The following is a 15597-nucleotide window of genomic DNA, read 5'->3' on the forward strand; positions in this document are numbered from 1 at the left end:
TCCTTCCTCCTTGGCCCTGAGTGAGGTACAGCGTAGAGCTGGTCAAAGGATTTGGGGGTGGGGTGGGAAGCGTGGGGCAAGGGCGGGCACCTACCACTCGGGGGAGCACAGCTGACAGGGCCTCCTTGACAGCACGTTGCAGGCCTGAAATGTCGATGACAGAGCCCAGACTCAGCAAGGCGTCCTGGAAGAGAGGAGAGGGCAGTGAGAGGCTTTGCCAGGCAGGCCAGGGCAGCCCCATCTGCCCAAAGGACTGTGAGCAAAACCCCCCAGCTTAGTCCAGAGCCCGAGTCTTTCAGGCACAGGAATCCCAGGATCTTAGGATCTCAAAATCAAACAGTCTTAAGGCCACAGAATGTCCAAGTACCCTCATCTTACAGGTGGGGAAACTGAGGCTCAGAGAAGGGCCAGGGACTTAGCAAAGGCCTCATAGTGAGTCAACAGGTCAAGCCTGGCCTAGACCCCAGGTCTCTTGTTCTCTAGCCGAGGACAATTCTGGCATAGTAGGGAAACCACAAGGCTCCAAATTAAAACAAAACAAGCAAACAAAAAAACACCCAAATTTGAATCCTAGCTCCACTGTGTATGAGCAGTGAGTGTCTTGATTGAGTCACTGAGCCTCAGTCTCCAATCTGTAAGTTGGAAGCAGCTGGGGCTATTGCCCCCTACAGGCTGACATGAAGATAAAATGAAATTGAGCCCTTAAAAATGAAAATAAAAATCAGAGCCCTAAAAGTGCCTCACAGAATGCCCAACACAGAGTAGATGCTCAGCTGAATATTCGCTGAAGCTGGGTCCCGCTCACTTTCCCCAGAAGGAAGGTGGTCTCACCTAGTCTCATTTTCCAGCCTAGTGAGGGGCTGGGTTGAGAGTAGCAAGAGCCTATGGGGTGCATAACCCATAAGGTGGGAGAACAGCTGGGCCACCCCTGGCAACTATAGGAGGAGAAGGAGACGTCAGCCTTGACTGCCTCACAGCCTTCCCATCCCAGGAACAGAACTCGTCCTTGCAGAGCCGGAACGGAGACAAAAGTCCCTGCTTCTCGCTCTATTAACTTGGCCAGAGCCATGGGGATCAAAGAGAAAGGTAACAGAACAAAGGAAACGAGGGCCAAGGCAAGATCGTGACTCATACCAGCCACCAGCCATGCCCTCCCGCAAGCCCTTGTAAGTCCTTTCAGATGTCTTCCCAGTGGAAGGTTGGGTCTGTGTTCAGAAAGCAAAGTGATTAACTGCAAGATGAAGGAGACATGGCTGGGTCCCCATTCATGTGAACATGATATGAGGTTGAGGGTCTTAAAAGACCACAGTTCAGCATGAGCCCACAGTGTAAGCATGACTGGCAAGAAATAAAAATGCTCAAACTGCAGGCCATATTAATAGAGGTCTGTTAACCCAATTGGGAAGATGACAGTTTCCCCACTTTTATAGTCTAGTTAGACCATCCCCTGTTCATTGTGTCCCAGGGGCTGACAAGATGACACTCATCCAGAGGAGGCGACCTATGAAACGAGGGAGTTGGAAACCAAGTTTTGCATGTGACTAAGACTGGATAACCCAGGGATGCCTCATCTAAAGCAGAGGAGACCCAGGGTTATCAGTCTCCAACTCCAATCTCTCAGACCCTCCTAGATGGGGGATCTGAACTCTGTGGCCCCATGGACAGCCTGGGGACCCATAGGATTTCACAGGAGGCTGGCCTTGGTCTAGTGGGATGAAGGACCTTCTTCCAGGTAGGGCCATGCTACAAAGGCATGCCACAGGTCACCAGGAGAGAGGGAGGAAGTGAGCTTCCCATCCTCAAGGGTGCACAAGAGTGGGCTGAATGCCTATTTGCCAGAAAGTTCCACGCTGGGCTCTCAATGAAGCCTTGCGTCCAGGCTTCAGCTCCAAATTTCACTCCTGGGTCTTCTTGGCTGCAGTTTCCTCCCCTTCCCCCACCCAATCCTGTGTTCCCAGGAGGAGGGCAGTAGTGGGCCTTCTCCCCAGATGCTTACTCAGCATGGCTTTCCCCAACCCCCAGGCTTCCTTGGTCCCTCCCACTGCTCAAGGATGAAGACACATATCTTGGTCATGGGAAGATGTCTGCCCTCAGACATCAGAAGCTACTGATTCCAGACAACACAATACCCAAATTGGATCACTTGTGACCCTTAGGCACTCCTCATCACAGCACAGACAACTTCAGCACCACACAGCCACAGATCCCACGTCCTCGCAGACATCCCAGCAGGCCTTCAGACACCATCCATGTGCGCACACACACACACGTTCTCACTGGTACAGTTCCTTAAAGATTCACAGGGCAAGAGCTCGAGTGATACCTGTGCACAATACACGCAGGCTATTATGGCCTTCCAAGGTCAATTCTGAAGACTAAAAAGGGGAGGAAGAGCTGATGCCCCCAGTACTCCCAAGATAAAGTCTTCCAGATGCACGCTCCCCAGACGGGGGCTCTAAGGACAGCACAGAAGGTGGTGTTGGTTTGTGTCTATTCCTTCTTGGAGGCAGAGGAGCCCACAAGCTGACTCCTGAGAGGCCCTGCCCTTGGTGGAGTCCGATGTATGTGATGTGGACTTGGGGAAGAGAGACCCAGGTGACGGAGTGAGCCTGATACAGGGGGAGAAATTCTTCAAAGCCACAGCCTTCAGAGAGCTAAGTCTCCCCATTTGACCGATGTCCTCATCGGTCTGAGTTGAGGTTCAATGAGAAGCAATGATCAACCTGTGGTCAGACAGCCAGTCAGAGCAGAGCCAGGTCCAGAACTCAAACCTCTGGATCTCTAGCCCTGTCTGGTTCCTGCTCAGCACCCGATCCCCAGCTCCCACCCTAGGGTGCTCAGAAAGAACAGTCTGTCCTTTATTCTGATTGGTGGACTCCTCAACCTGCCCTTTGCTTCAATTGGGGAATGCCCTCAACTGTCCTTTACTGGAATTGGTGGGTGCCTGCCTGACCTTTGCTCTGATTGTTCAGTTTTCTGTGACTTTTCAGGCCAAGTGCAGGATAATAGCAATAAGGAGAGCAGGAAAGGAAAGTTGGGGAGAGTTGGGGCAGCAGCAGGGAAGGGCTTCCCATCTGTGCTAGAGTGGACTGGATGGTAATGTGACTGACGAAGCCCAGGGCTCTTTGTGGGCATCCTTCTGTCAATCCACCTCCTGGTCCTGCCCAGCATGCCCCAGGAATGGAGGGTGTTGGGTGCAGGAACTGCAGCTGGGAAGGGCCACTTCAGATCTGGCACTCAAAGGGGCCTTCAAGGCTTGCTCAAATGCCATCTCCTCCATGAATCTTCCTCAGATCTCAAAGCAACTTCACCCCCATTGCACCAACTCAGGGGAGGAAATAGCTCAAATTGCAAAGCCCATGAGGTGTGGGCTCAGAGGGAAGAGTTGCTGCTTCCGTGAAGGAAGGAGAGAATCAGTGGGGAGCAGCTGATAATGGGAAGCAGGGAGATTCCTGAATTGGAGGCACAGATGGGGAGCAAGGCTCAAGTCAGGGGGCTTCGATCTTAAAAGGAAGAGGAAAGGAAAAATACAGACACAGCTTTACCTGCTCACATGCCCATCTACACATGCCACACAAATACATATTGCCATGCACACGCCTCTACTCATACGTATATGCACAGGCTCTCACACAAACACGCACACAGACAGATCAAAAGGCAATCATATATTCAATGCATATACAAGGTTGCACTTAGACATGCACATCACATACACACACACACACACACACACAGAACTCAGGCTCGGGATGGGGTGAAGGAGGTCACATTTCCTGCCTTCACAGCTTTTTGGAACAAATATCAGTATAGATATCAGCATAAAAACCAGGCAATTTCCCAGACCACAGAGAACTTGTGGTGTGTAGAAAAGAGCCGCAATTTCCAATCCTGCACCAGACCGACTACAGAAGTTCTGTGTGGCCTTAAGCAACACCTTTCCTCTTCTGAGCCTCAGTTTTGTCATTACTAAAAAATGGATCTTTCTAGCTCTGCAGCATATAGTTCTATGGTTTTGTGGTTTAATTCAATGAGGCTGGATGGATGAGTGGGTAGGTGGATAGATGAATGGGTGCAGGATGGGTTGGGGGTAGATAGAGGGATGGTGGATGGATGGGTGGGTGGATGGTGGGTGGATAGGTAGATGAGTGGCTGGGTGGGTGGGTAGATGGATAGATGGAGCCTTTCTGCTCTCTCCAGCTCCACCTGCAGCTCTGTAGTCCAAGGTAGGGCCAGTCAGCACCACAGACAGCACCATTACCACGGACTTATCTTTCATTCACCCCAGGTACCAAGAAAGGGGAGCCTGTTCTGAGTCAGTCCTCCTCTGAAGCCAGGGTTGGGGCTCAGCCGTGGGCTAGATCTGCATTTCTGCACTTATCTGGGGAGAGGAGAGGGTCTGGACTAAATTACTTCTAACTCGTTCTTAAAGCCTAAGATTCTATGAAACCAGAGACCTTGGTCTTATCCCCTTTGGAGCCACAAGCACAAGACCAACGCCCTTCCTGAGGGTTGGGGTCGCTGCCATAAGATCTTTCCTGTTTCATCTCCATGAGTCTCTATGCCTTTCCCCATCTCCACAGGTCCTCCTATGGCTCACCCCACTGCCTGGCACTGGCTCCATGCCTCCTTCTCTGGAAGGAAGCCTCACAGTGCCCCTCACACTGGCCTACAGGAAGGCAATAACATCAAACTCAAGAGTCAAGTACCTCCCAAGATCCGGCTGTGCTCTTGGGACTGTCCGTTCACACTGATTCATGCAACTCTGCTTGTGTTAGGTCCTCTGTGAGGCCCTCCTCTCTCTCTGGGCCTTGGTGTCCCCTTCTGTAAAGGGAAGGGTCCTTCTAGATCCCCCAGGACCTCGGAGCCCTCTCATTCTCTGTCCATCATCCCTTCCCTTCCTTTCGGGTGGACCTCCCTGCCTTCCTCCCTGCCTCCCTCGGCCGACGTCCACCTCTGTCCCAGGCTGCACTCCTGTTCCTCTCCAGGAGTCTTGACGTCTTTTCCCACCTCCAAGTCCTCTCTTCCTCTCATAGCTTCTCCTCCCACTCTCCATCTCTCTCCTGCATACTTCCTGCCCCCACCTACTCCTGTGTCTCCAGCCCACTCCTCCCACAAACCTCCAAATAGTCACCTTGAGAACACTGGGAGAAAGCACCTAACTCAAGAGAAGCGCCCACAGAATGGGAAACCCAGGAAGGCAGCTAGAGGGGAAACAGGGGGTGCCAGGCAAGTGTCATCTACGCCTCTTTTGCTTCCTGCCTCCTGTTCCGGTGGGCAATATACACAGCCTCTTATCTTCCCAGAGGACAGGGCCCTTCAAGAGCACAGAAGAACGTATCGACCTCTGTGCCTAGCATGGGTCTGGCACTAGCAAGCACAGCCGCCCAGTCAGGGTGACTGGCAGAACTGCCCCAAAGGAGGCATCCTGTAGGCTCAGACCAGAGAAGCCCGCTTCAGCTGAGCCTCGGCCCCTGGCCTCAGCCCAGCACCCAAGCTGACTCTATGCCTCCTCGCAGCCTTACAGCACCCCCAGCCTGCAGAGTCAGAGACAAGAAAGCAGAACAAGGCGGTTCCTCCTCCTTCCTCCCCACACACCCACGCCTGCCACCTGGCCAAGGAGCCGCCTCTCAAAGACACTGGTGCCTTGGATGTGCAAAGAGGAACTGCCTGTGAGTGCGAAGATCTTGCAGCCCCAGACTTCTCTCAATGAGGCTGAGCTGGATCAGGGTGAGGAGAATAGAGGAAAGAGGCTTGGCAACCCTTGGGAGGCTTAGTCTGAAGGAGGAGGCAAGACAGAGACCCAGAACACGCAGCTGAACTAGCCCAACTGTCAGTGTCATGCTTGAGTGAGGCATCAGGCTTTGGGGAGGGGAAGGTACCTTTCCCAAGCACCTCCTGTGGCTAGAGGTTTCCACCAGGCGTTCCCCAATTTTCATGTGCACCAGAACCACCCAGAGTGCTTGTTAAAGTGCAGATTGCTGGCCCCACCCCCAGGGTTTCTGATACAGTAGGTCTGGGACGAGGTCCAAGAACTTGCGTTTCCAAACATTCCTAGATGACACTGATGCTGCTGGTCGGGGGACCACACCTCGAGACCCACTGACACTATCTTGGATCCTCCTACAAGCCCAAGAGGTGCCTGTTTGGGTCATCCCATTGTACAGGTGAAGAGGCTAAGGACTGGAGGGGAAGGGCCTTGCTCAGGTGAGAACAGCCAATGAGGGGACGCCCCAGGGAAGGTCCCAATGGAGGGGAGAGGCTGGGGGTGGAAGGACAGAGGGAGACTAGTGGTAGGGAGATATGGATAACAAGGCAGTATGGACGGGGCCTCTCGCAGCGCAGGAGCCCAGTCTTAAAGGAGGGACCCGCCAGAGACCTTTCCTCCTCCCTGCTCTTTCTCTTCCTCCCCTCCCTCCTCTACTTACCCCCTCCCGCTCCATGCCCCCATCCCTCCACCCTCCTGCCCACCCTTCGCAGACTCCGGCTTCAGTTGTTACTCCAACAGGGCCGCGTCTCCAGCCTCCGAGCCACACTGGAGACACGTGCACTGTAGAATACACCTGAGCCAGTCCCGGTGCCTCCCAAGGGTGTCCCCGTCCACAGGAGCCTGACCCCACACTGTTGGCTCCTCCCTTCCAGCGCCCACAACCAGCTCCGCCCCGGCCTCTCGCCCTTCCCAAGCCAGTCCCAGCTTCTACTCCAGCTCCTGCCTCCTCCAAAATGACCTCCCGGCTGTCCCCCGCACCCTTGGATCCATCAGAAGCTAGGTTTGGGGGTGGATGAAGGAATGGGAAGAGGGAAAGAGCAGGAGAAGGCAGGCAAGAGTTGCCTGCACAATCAGTTCCCCGAGGGCCTGACTCACTGGAATCACCTCAGTCCCTCACCCAGAGTCTGGAGTCAGGAAAGGAGGGAACAGTCAGAGTGGGTAGAGGGAGGGAGGCAGGAGCTGAGTGTGGGGAGGGGGAGGATGGCCCTGCAAGGCAGACATCAGATCAAGCGGGGCAGAGCCAGCTCAGGTCTCCTCCCACCCCCTCCCACCTTCAGCTGCTTCATCTACAGGGAAGAACCGAGAGTGGTCCCATTTCTGCTGCCCACATTCTCCTGGACGCCACAAACTTCCTCCCAAACACATCACAGCATCCCCCTCTCCATGCCATCGCAGTCATCCTGGTCACCTGGCATTCTAGCTATCCTTGTCCTCTGGCCTGGGGCCCACGAGGCAGCTCGCGGCAGTCACAAGGAGGCAGATTTGGGCACACTGTGAATCAGAGTCGCGCCACAAAAGAGAGCCTGAGCAGGATGGATGAGGGGGCTCCTAGTCCCCAAGGGTGTGCAAGCAAGGGCCAAGGCCCTGCCACCAGGGAGTCTGTGCCCTGAGAAAGGCCCCTGGTGAGGTGGCAGGCCTCCAGCTCTGAGTTTGGTGACCCTGAATGTCTGTACACCCTCCTCAGCCTCACCCCCTCAGGGTGGGTTGGGAGCTGAGCAAAGCAAGTCCAGGAGCCTCCAAGAGGCAGGCATGGTGGCTCAAGCAGGAGAGGAGGAGGACGCTGAGTGTCCCGCTGGGTCAGTGTCAGAAGAGAGTTTACATCCCTCAGGAAATGATGGCCAAAGGAATAATTGAATGGGTGGATGGATGAATGACGAATGAATGAATGAAGTGATCTCCCTTCTCTGGATCTCCTCCAGGGAGAGTCTGTTGTTCTCTCTCCAGGCAAGTCTGACCCTCCCACCTGGGGCTCCCACTGCCCCCCTTTCCCCCACCATGGCATGCACTGTGTGCATCAATGCAGTGCCACCCTTTCCCGTCTGGCTCCCACAACAGACTGGGAGCTTTTGGAGGGCAGAGATTGTGTCCTGCCCCTCTCCGGGTCTCCAGCATTACCCAGCCCCTCATAGGTGTTGGTAGGTGTTTGCTGAGCGGTAAATGACTGGGTAAACTCCTGTGTGCCCAGGACTACTGTACTGTGAGGGCTACATGCCATCAGGGAGAAGAGGGGTGTGGAGGAAGGATCTAGGCAGGGGAGATAGCTGAGACCTCTCAAAGCCTCCCCAGTCTGGCACAGTTACAGTCTTAGAGAAGGAGCCTGAGGAATGGGGTGTCTCCTACTGAGAGCCTTTGGCAACCTCTCCCAGGCCCCTCTGCAGGCCGGGAGGCCCTTTGTGCTTCAGGATCATCTCCACGTGCAGACCGGGTGGGGGCAGCAGGTCAGGATGGAGGGCTCTTCCCCAAGAGGAGCACTGTCACTATCACCTTCTTTCATGAGTGAGGTCACCTCCTCCAGGAAGCCTTCCTGCGTGGTCACCTGTCCCCCTCCCAGGCCTTCTGAGAATTTCCAGGGACCAGGGTCTACAGGGCCTCAGGCCTCATGTAGTCCAATCCCAAGCTTGATGGGGTAGACTAAGGCCAGAGGAGGCAGGGAAGGATTCGCCCAGGCTCTCATCTGGAGCCAGGAGACCCATGCTTCAGCCCAGCCCTTTGGGCCACACTAGGACACCTTGTCCCAGAGTCCTGCTTGTCTTTGGGGCCCCTCTAATACCTGCCTTGGCCAGGGGATGGGCTGAGCCCTCTCAGATGTCGGGTAGGGCTGAGTATCTGCCTCCAGGCCAGAGACTGGGTCTCTTATCTCCTCACTGTGCCCATTGTGTGTGGGAGGTAAATGCTGAAGGAGGCGGCCTGGCCTAGGGTTAGTGTGGGCCTGCAGAGGGCGGGGAGGAAGGGCCGGCCTGGGGTGGGCTGGTAGGGGTGGATGGCGGGAGGCAAGCCCAGCCATGCTGGTCTTCTTAGGGACAAGACAGAGAGCAGGGCACAGAGGCTGGCTGCCCGGTGATGCCTGCCCTGGGGCTCTCCCTGACTGTCCCAGCGTGTTTTCTCCCTGCCTCTCAGCCTCCCTGGGTGCTTGGCCGCCTCTCTCTGTGCCTGGCCACCTCTCTCTGTCTGTGCTCTGCGGCATGTGTGTATCCCACAGCCTCCCGCTGCTTTGTCCTATGACTGTATTTGGCTCTCTCAACAGAGCTTGGCCCATCCCAGCTGTTCCCCAAACCCCAGGGGGAGGGGGAAAGTGGAAGTATGAGAAAGAGAGACAGGGACAGAACAAGTACCAATTCAGAAGCAGAGGGATAGACATAAGAGCCGGTAGGGAACCCCAGGGACAGGCGGAGGCTGGAGAGGCAGGGCTGGCTGGGGAAGCCCCTGAGGAGACGTCCCTGAAGACCAAGGCAGAGTTGGGAGAAGAGCGGGGTCCACCCTCTTCCTCTGCACTGACTCCTGCCCCCTTTCCCTCTCTCTGCCCCTGCAGGAATGTGTGAGCACTTTTATTGTTCCTAAAAATAGCCTTTCTCTTTGGGGGGTTGGGATAAGCAATCTTCTGAGTGGGGTCCGTCTGGGGCACGCCTGCCCTCCGGGGTCCCAGCCACCATGCTCCCCAGGGCCGGGGTCTCTCAGCTCCTCTCTCCCAGTGCAGTGCTTTGTTAAACATAAATGTGACCCTGTCCCTCCCTTGCACAAGACTGTCATAGCTCCTGGGAACACCCCCTCCCCTCCTCCAGAGTGACAGGCTCCGAGCAAAGTGCTCAGCACACAGCCTGGAGCAGGGCTCGTGGTCACCTTACCTCATCAAGGAGCTGAGGGTGAGGAGCTGCTCGCTCCCTCCATCCAGGCACTGCCTGCTCTGGCCTCAGGCCTCTTCGCAGCACCCCAGTCTGATTCCCTGCACCCCTCCAGCCTCCCCACTCCCAGCCTTTGCTCCTCCGTTTCCTGCACTGTGGTGTCCTCTCTTCTCTCCTGCTCTTCCTGCTCTGGCCCTCCAGAAACCCCCAGCCCTCTCCCCTGGTCTTGTCCTCCCCCTATCACTGGGACTCTCATCCTTCTCCCGTCCCCCTCACAGAGCAAGCAAGGGGCTGAGCCACAGGGCCCTGGGCAGGTGGGGCACCAAGGCACAGAGCCCTCCTCCAGTGAGGGAGAGAGTTGGCGGAGACATGGCAGGCTCTGGGGCCCCACGCACTCCCCTGAACCCAGACCTTCTTTGCCCCCCTTCATGTGCCCTCCCCAGCTTTGGTTGTCTTTTCTGGACTCCGGGCCTGAGTCTCTGTCTCTCTAATCAGTCTCCAGGAGAAAGCCCATCCAGTCTCATCTCCTTCCCACCTCCATTTTTCAGATGAGAGAGCCAAGCCCCAGAGAGGGGAGGCGATGGGCCTACGAGCCCATGGGACGCTGGCCATGGGCCTTGGTCACTCTGCCTCATTACACAGGGTCCCGGTCAGTGGGGCCACAGGGGCTGAGGCAGGCTGTCATACAGCCCACCTCCCAACATAGCTCACCTCCCAAAACAGCCCACCTCTCCACCCAGCCCGCCAGGCAGGCAGGCTGACATCCAGAGTTATTTTCCTTTGAAGGGCCCAGGAAGCCAGAGAACAAACATCCGGAGTCTCTGGAATCTCTCCTACTTTCCTTCCTCACATCCCGAGGATCTGGGAGCCAGCATGAGCATGCACACAGCGTGCGCACACACACACACGCACACACTGGGCTGGGTAAATATGTCAGCCTGGGATATCTTGTGGGACTGTTGTGAATCTGTGGGTGCCTTAGAACCCCAAAGCCTTGAAAAGATGATGATGCCCTCCCACCAGACCCTCGGACCCTCTATACAATTCAAACTAAATTTTATCTTGGAAATGAACATTAAAATAGTTTTTGTGTGGTTTTTCTGATTGCAAAATTCTGGATACACTCATCAGAACTGACCTCTCCTCTCACTCTGTGCAGAACTCCTGCTTTGCTGGGGACCTAAGCATGTGTGCAGCCTGCCCATTAATGGTCCATAGTGGCGAGCCCCTACGGACCATCACATCATCATGGCAGACTATGTTCCCTGGGTCACTGGGAGAATTTCCTTGTGAAAGTATGTAGGTCTGTGTCTCTGTAGGAATCTGTAACCCACATGGGTTGTGAGAGTGTAAACATGTGTGAGTACCCTGTGTCTATGTGTGTGCACTGGCCATCTGCACGTGGGAGTGACCATGTGGGCCTGCATCTATGCATATGTGATTCAGGTCGTTGATGTCCATGTGACAGTGGTATAGTGAGTGTGTGGCTGTCTGGGGGGCTGTGAATGCGCCGGTGGTTAGTCTTGTCTCCAAATGAGTGAGTGAACGTGTGGCTGAGAGTGGTGGAATCTGAGAGGGTCTAATTCTCCTCCTCTGTGCACCCCTGTCACTTCTCCCATCGCCTCCCTCAGATGCGGGCTCATCTGCCTGCCCTGCCACACACCACATGTACTGGACAAGTCTTTGGACCTTCCTGGGCTCAGTTCCTCATCCGTAAAATGGTCTCTTCCCCCAGAGCTGCTGAGAAGATTAAGCTGAGCCATCAAACCTTGCCTAAGCTGACTCCCAGCAGGGGGCTGGGGCCACCTGTGTGCACATTAGAAAGGAGGGACCCCAATTCTCTGGGCAGATGCGGGCCTGAGGGGAAAGGCTTGGTGAGGGAGAGTGGGCTCAGTTTCAGCGCCACCCCACCTCTGCTGGAGCTCCTGTGCAAGGTATAGCCTGCACGGTTAAGAGGCTTTGGCCTTGCAGGTGACCAAGAAAGGGCAGCTTCCTTTCTTCCTGCCCCACCTTCAGGTGTGCAGCCTGGAACTAGAGGGTCTCTGATTATAGGACTGGGGTAGACACATTCCAGATGAGACTCAGAGGACACTTACCCCTCCTCACTTCCCTGGGGCCCTGTGCTCTCCACCTACCCCTCAGTGCTCCCTCCCCAAGGCCTAGGAGAAGGCCCCTCAGAAGCCACAAGGGGGACTGACCAGAGCTGGGATGCAGAGCTAGGCCAACTGGGGCCTCTGAGACCCCCCAATTCCACTCCCATTTTTGGAAAGGGAGACTGAGGCCCAGAGAGTAGCAGGGACCCTCCCAGGAATACAAGCGAACCCAGGAAGTCCAGACTCCTGTTTCAAGGCCTCTGTAGTTGGGTTTGAGAAGACCCAAGCTTTGGACTCTGTTGGCTCCTGAAAGGAGCCCAAGGAAGTGGGTAAAGGTCCCAAAAGACAGGCACTTTGACACCTGGGCCTCAGCTGCGGGTATGGACTCCTATCCACCCCCACCCTCCCGACCGGGACCAGATCCCCTACTGGTGTGATTAACCAAATTATGGGGCTTTTTCTTGAGCAAATTGCATTGGCCTAATTGAATGAGGCTGCAGGAGCCTGGGCTGGAGGCTGACAGTGGTAAGGACGGCAGGGGAGAGGAGGGGGCAGGAGTGAGTGGGCAGGAGGGGGTATCGCTGACAACACCGAGCAGGGGACAGAAGTTGGGGGAGAGGGAGAGAGGAGGGTTGTGGGTGTAAGAGGACACCTCACTCAGCGCACCTTCACTGTGCTTCTACTTGTGCTCCTGTTATTTGGGGACCTGGGGTGCAGGTGTTGAGGTTGCTGCTCCCCAAGAGACCATAGAGTATTTACCAAGTGCCAGAGACTGCATGCATTGGAGCACTGCTTCATGCATTCCTCCTAAGAGCTCCCATTTTATACTTGAGGAAATTCAGGCTCAAGAGATAAAATGACCTGCTGAATGTCAGAGCCTAGACAGGGCTGTCTGACACCACAGGCCCTGCTCTTAATCAGCACCTACAACATCCTGCTGAAGTGCCCACATCCTGCCTCCAGGAAGCCTTCCTGGGTATTCAGAGAAGGGAGGAGCTCGCATCTGGGCACAGACACCATTTCTGTTCCCATTCAATGTTTCTCCTCATCTACCCTACAATGTCCATGCTCCCTCCCATACTCAGCAGCTGAAGCTGGGGCTGAGCCCACTTGAATCACATGCAGCCCGGTCACCTATAGCACAGCTTCAGTCCCTCTTACTCCCATGCAGAGTCCTGCACTGTGTCACACTCATCAACCAGGATGACACAAGAAGACATGACACCTGTGGCCTTCACACAGCAGGTCCCACCTGCTCGGTGACACACAGTCATTTCACGGTCCACAGCGTCCCACTGTCCCATGTTACTGGGCGTCACAGGGCCACACACACAGTGATCTCTCACTGTCACCCTCACTTGGAGTCTCTTATATCTTCAGTGTTGCACCCATGTTCCCAAAGCCACCATGTCACCCTCACACAGCATCAGACACAGTTCCACACTGGCTCTGTGTCACTGTTAGATTTCAGCATCATCCAGGACCTCCTAGCCTTAAAAAACAAAAATCCAAAGTCACATCTATTTTAGAATTTGTCTAGCGGGTTTTTCAGTCTTCACCGGAAAGCTCCCCCCACCAAAAAAAAAGTCTACCTTTGGTGAAATGACATCATGTCTGGGATTTGCTTTAAAATATTTCAGCGAAGCAACCTATGAAATGGGAGAAAAATATTTGCAAAGCTTTTATCTGATAAAGAGGTAATATCTGGAATATATAAAGAACCCCTGCAATTCAATAACAACAAAAAAGCAAACAACCCAATGTTTTAAATGGGCAAAGGACTTGAATCAACATTTTCCCAAAGAAGATATACAAGTGGCCAACCAGCACATGAAAAGATGCTCAACTTCACTAATCATTAGGGAAATGCAAATCAAAACCACAATGAAATGTCACCCCACACCCATTAGGATGGCTACCATTAAAAAATAAAAGAAAAAAAAGAACAGAAAATAACACATGTTGGCAAGGATGTGGAGAAACTGAAACCCCTGTACACTGTCCGTGGGAATGTAAAAAGATACAGAAAACAGTATGGCAGTTCCTCAAAAACCAAAAAATAGAATGACTGTGTGATCCAGCAAGCGTACTTCTAGGTATACATCTGAAAGAATTGGAAGCAGGATCTTGAAGAGATATTTGTACACTTATGTTCATAGCAGCATTATTCACAATAGCTAAAATGTGAAAACAACCCAAGTGTCTGGTGTTGGATGGATGTGGTCTGTCCATACACTGGAATATTATGTGGCCATAAAAAGGAAGGAAATCCTGTCACATGCTACAACATGGGTAAAACTTGAGGACGTTATGCTAAGTAAACTTAAAAACCAGTCACAAAAAGACAGATACTACATTATTCCAATTACTTGAGGTATCTAGAGTAGTCCAAGTCATAGAGACAGAAAGTAGAATGGTGGGTGCCAGGAGCTGGAGACAGAGGAGGATGGGGGCTGTCGTTTAATAGGTGCAGAGTTTCAGGTTGAGAAGATGAAAGAGTTCCAGAGATTGGTTGCAAAACAGTGTGAATGTACCTACCACAACTGAACTGTACACTTAGAAATGGTTATGATGGTAAAGTTTAAGTTATGTATATTTTACCACAATTTAAAAAATTTTAAGCTTAAGCAAAGGAAAATGAAAGAACAGATAGGGGGGAAGAGAGGAAGAAATGAGGCCAAATCCCAGCAACTGTTGAACTGGGGTGATGAGTATATGGCAGTTTCTTATATGCTTCTCTCTGGTATTGTGTCTGCTTAGAATCACCCATAATAAAAAAATGTAATCTCCCTTTCCAGCGATCATGTCCTTCTCTGCAGCCCTCACAGCCCAACGTCTCCAAAGGGCTCTCCAGGCTAACGTCTTCACCTCCCTCACCATCCTACACAGGCCAGTCTGACTTCTGGCTCCAGCCCATCACTGAAATGGCTCCCATTAGCCTGACTCACCCACAGTGCCCAGCACAGCACAATCTTCCGGTTCCCAACTTACCTGTGGGCCAGCACCATCCACACACCGACCCTCCCTCCCACTTGAGCCTCTTTCCTCCCTTGGCTTCTGGCTTCACACTCCTGGTCTCCTCTGCCTCCCTGGCCCTCCTCCTCTGTCTCGTTGCTGCTCCTTCTCACCTCCCCGGCCTCTAGACAATGGAATATTCAGAGTTTAAGGCTCGGTCCTCAGTCCCCACCTCTTCTGTTGCCAAGCTCCCTCTCTCCATTATCCTAGCCAGGTCCACGACCTTAACAAACCCCCCATGCCTGTCGACTCCCAGATGTATCCCTAGCCTGGCCCCGCTGCCCACTGCACACCTTCACCTGGATGCTTCCCTTAACACATCCAAAACAGCTCACTCGATTTCTGCCTCCTTGTCCTCCCACCCCACTAGTGCTGACCCTCCCCCTTGCCTTTGCCCATCTCAGAAACATCTTCACCATCCATCGCTTGGTTCTTCAAGCCAGAACCCTGGAAATTGTTCTCTGGTTTTCCCTCTTGCTCATCTTCTCATTTATCAGCAAGTTCTGTCATTTCTGCTTTCAAATATCTCCAAAGTTGCTCCATATCTCTAACTCTTCTGCCATTCCATTAACACAGGCACCACCATCTCCTGCCTGGGCAGCTGCAGGAGCCTCCAGTTGCTCTACCCACCTCCTCTCTGCCTCCTCCTAACTTATCTCCCCTCCCCTGCCATGCACCGTGCACACTCGCACACATACATATTCTGCAACCTGAGCAATCTTTTTCTTTTTTTTTTTTTGAGATGGTGTTTCACTCGTCACCCAGGCTGGAGTGCAATGGCTCAATCTTGGCTCACTGCAACCTCTGCCCCCCGGGTTCAAGTGATTCTCCTGTCTCAACCTCCCGAGCAGCTGAGATTACAGGCGCCTGTCACCATGCC

General features: G+C 53.7%; 1 protein-coding gene and 2 non-coding genes across 6 annotated transcripts in view; 1 reads left to right on the forward strand and 2 right to left on the reverse strand.

Moving 5' to 3' along the window:
• The window catches only part of PDE2A (phosphodiesterase 2A), a 100136-nt gene that overhangs the window by 34142 nt on the left and 50397 nt on the right, over positions 1-15597 (reverse strand). For all 4 annotated transcript variants that reach the window (XM_008968637.5, XM_003815670.5, XM_034933313.3 and 1 more), the window contains one exon: positions 95-184. In XM_008968637.5, coding sequence (XP_008966885.1) covers positions 95-184 — 90 coding nt within the window. The remainder of the gene's footprint in view (positions 1-94; positions 185-15597) is intronic.
• On the reverse strand, positions 6496-6563 carry MIR139 (microRNA mir-139). The gene has a single exon (NR_106563.1). It is a non-coding gene; the product is annotated as a microRNA mir-139 (primary transcript).
• Positions 13212-13273, forward strand: LOC112441255 (U7 small nuclear RNA). The gene has a single exon (XR_003029194.1). It is a non-coding gene; the product is annotated as a U7 small nuclear RNA (small nuclear RNA).

Source organism: Pan paniscus, chromosome 9, assembly GCF_029289425.2.
Source record: "Pan paniscus chromosome 9, NHGRI_mPanPan1-v2.0_pri, whole genome shotgun sequence".
NCBI classification, from domain to species: Eukaryota; Metazoa; Chordata; class Mammalia; order Primates; family Hominidae; genus Pan; species Pan paniscus.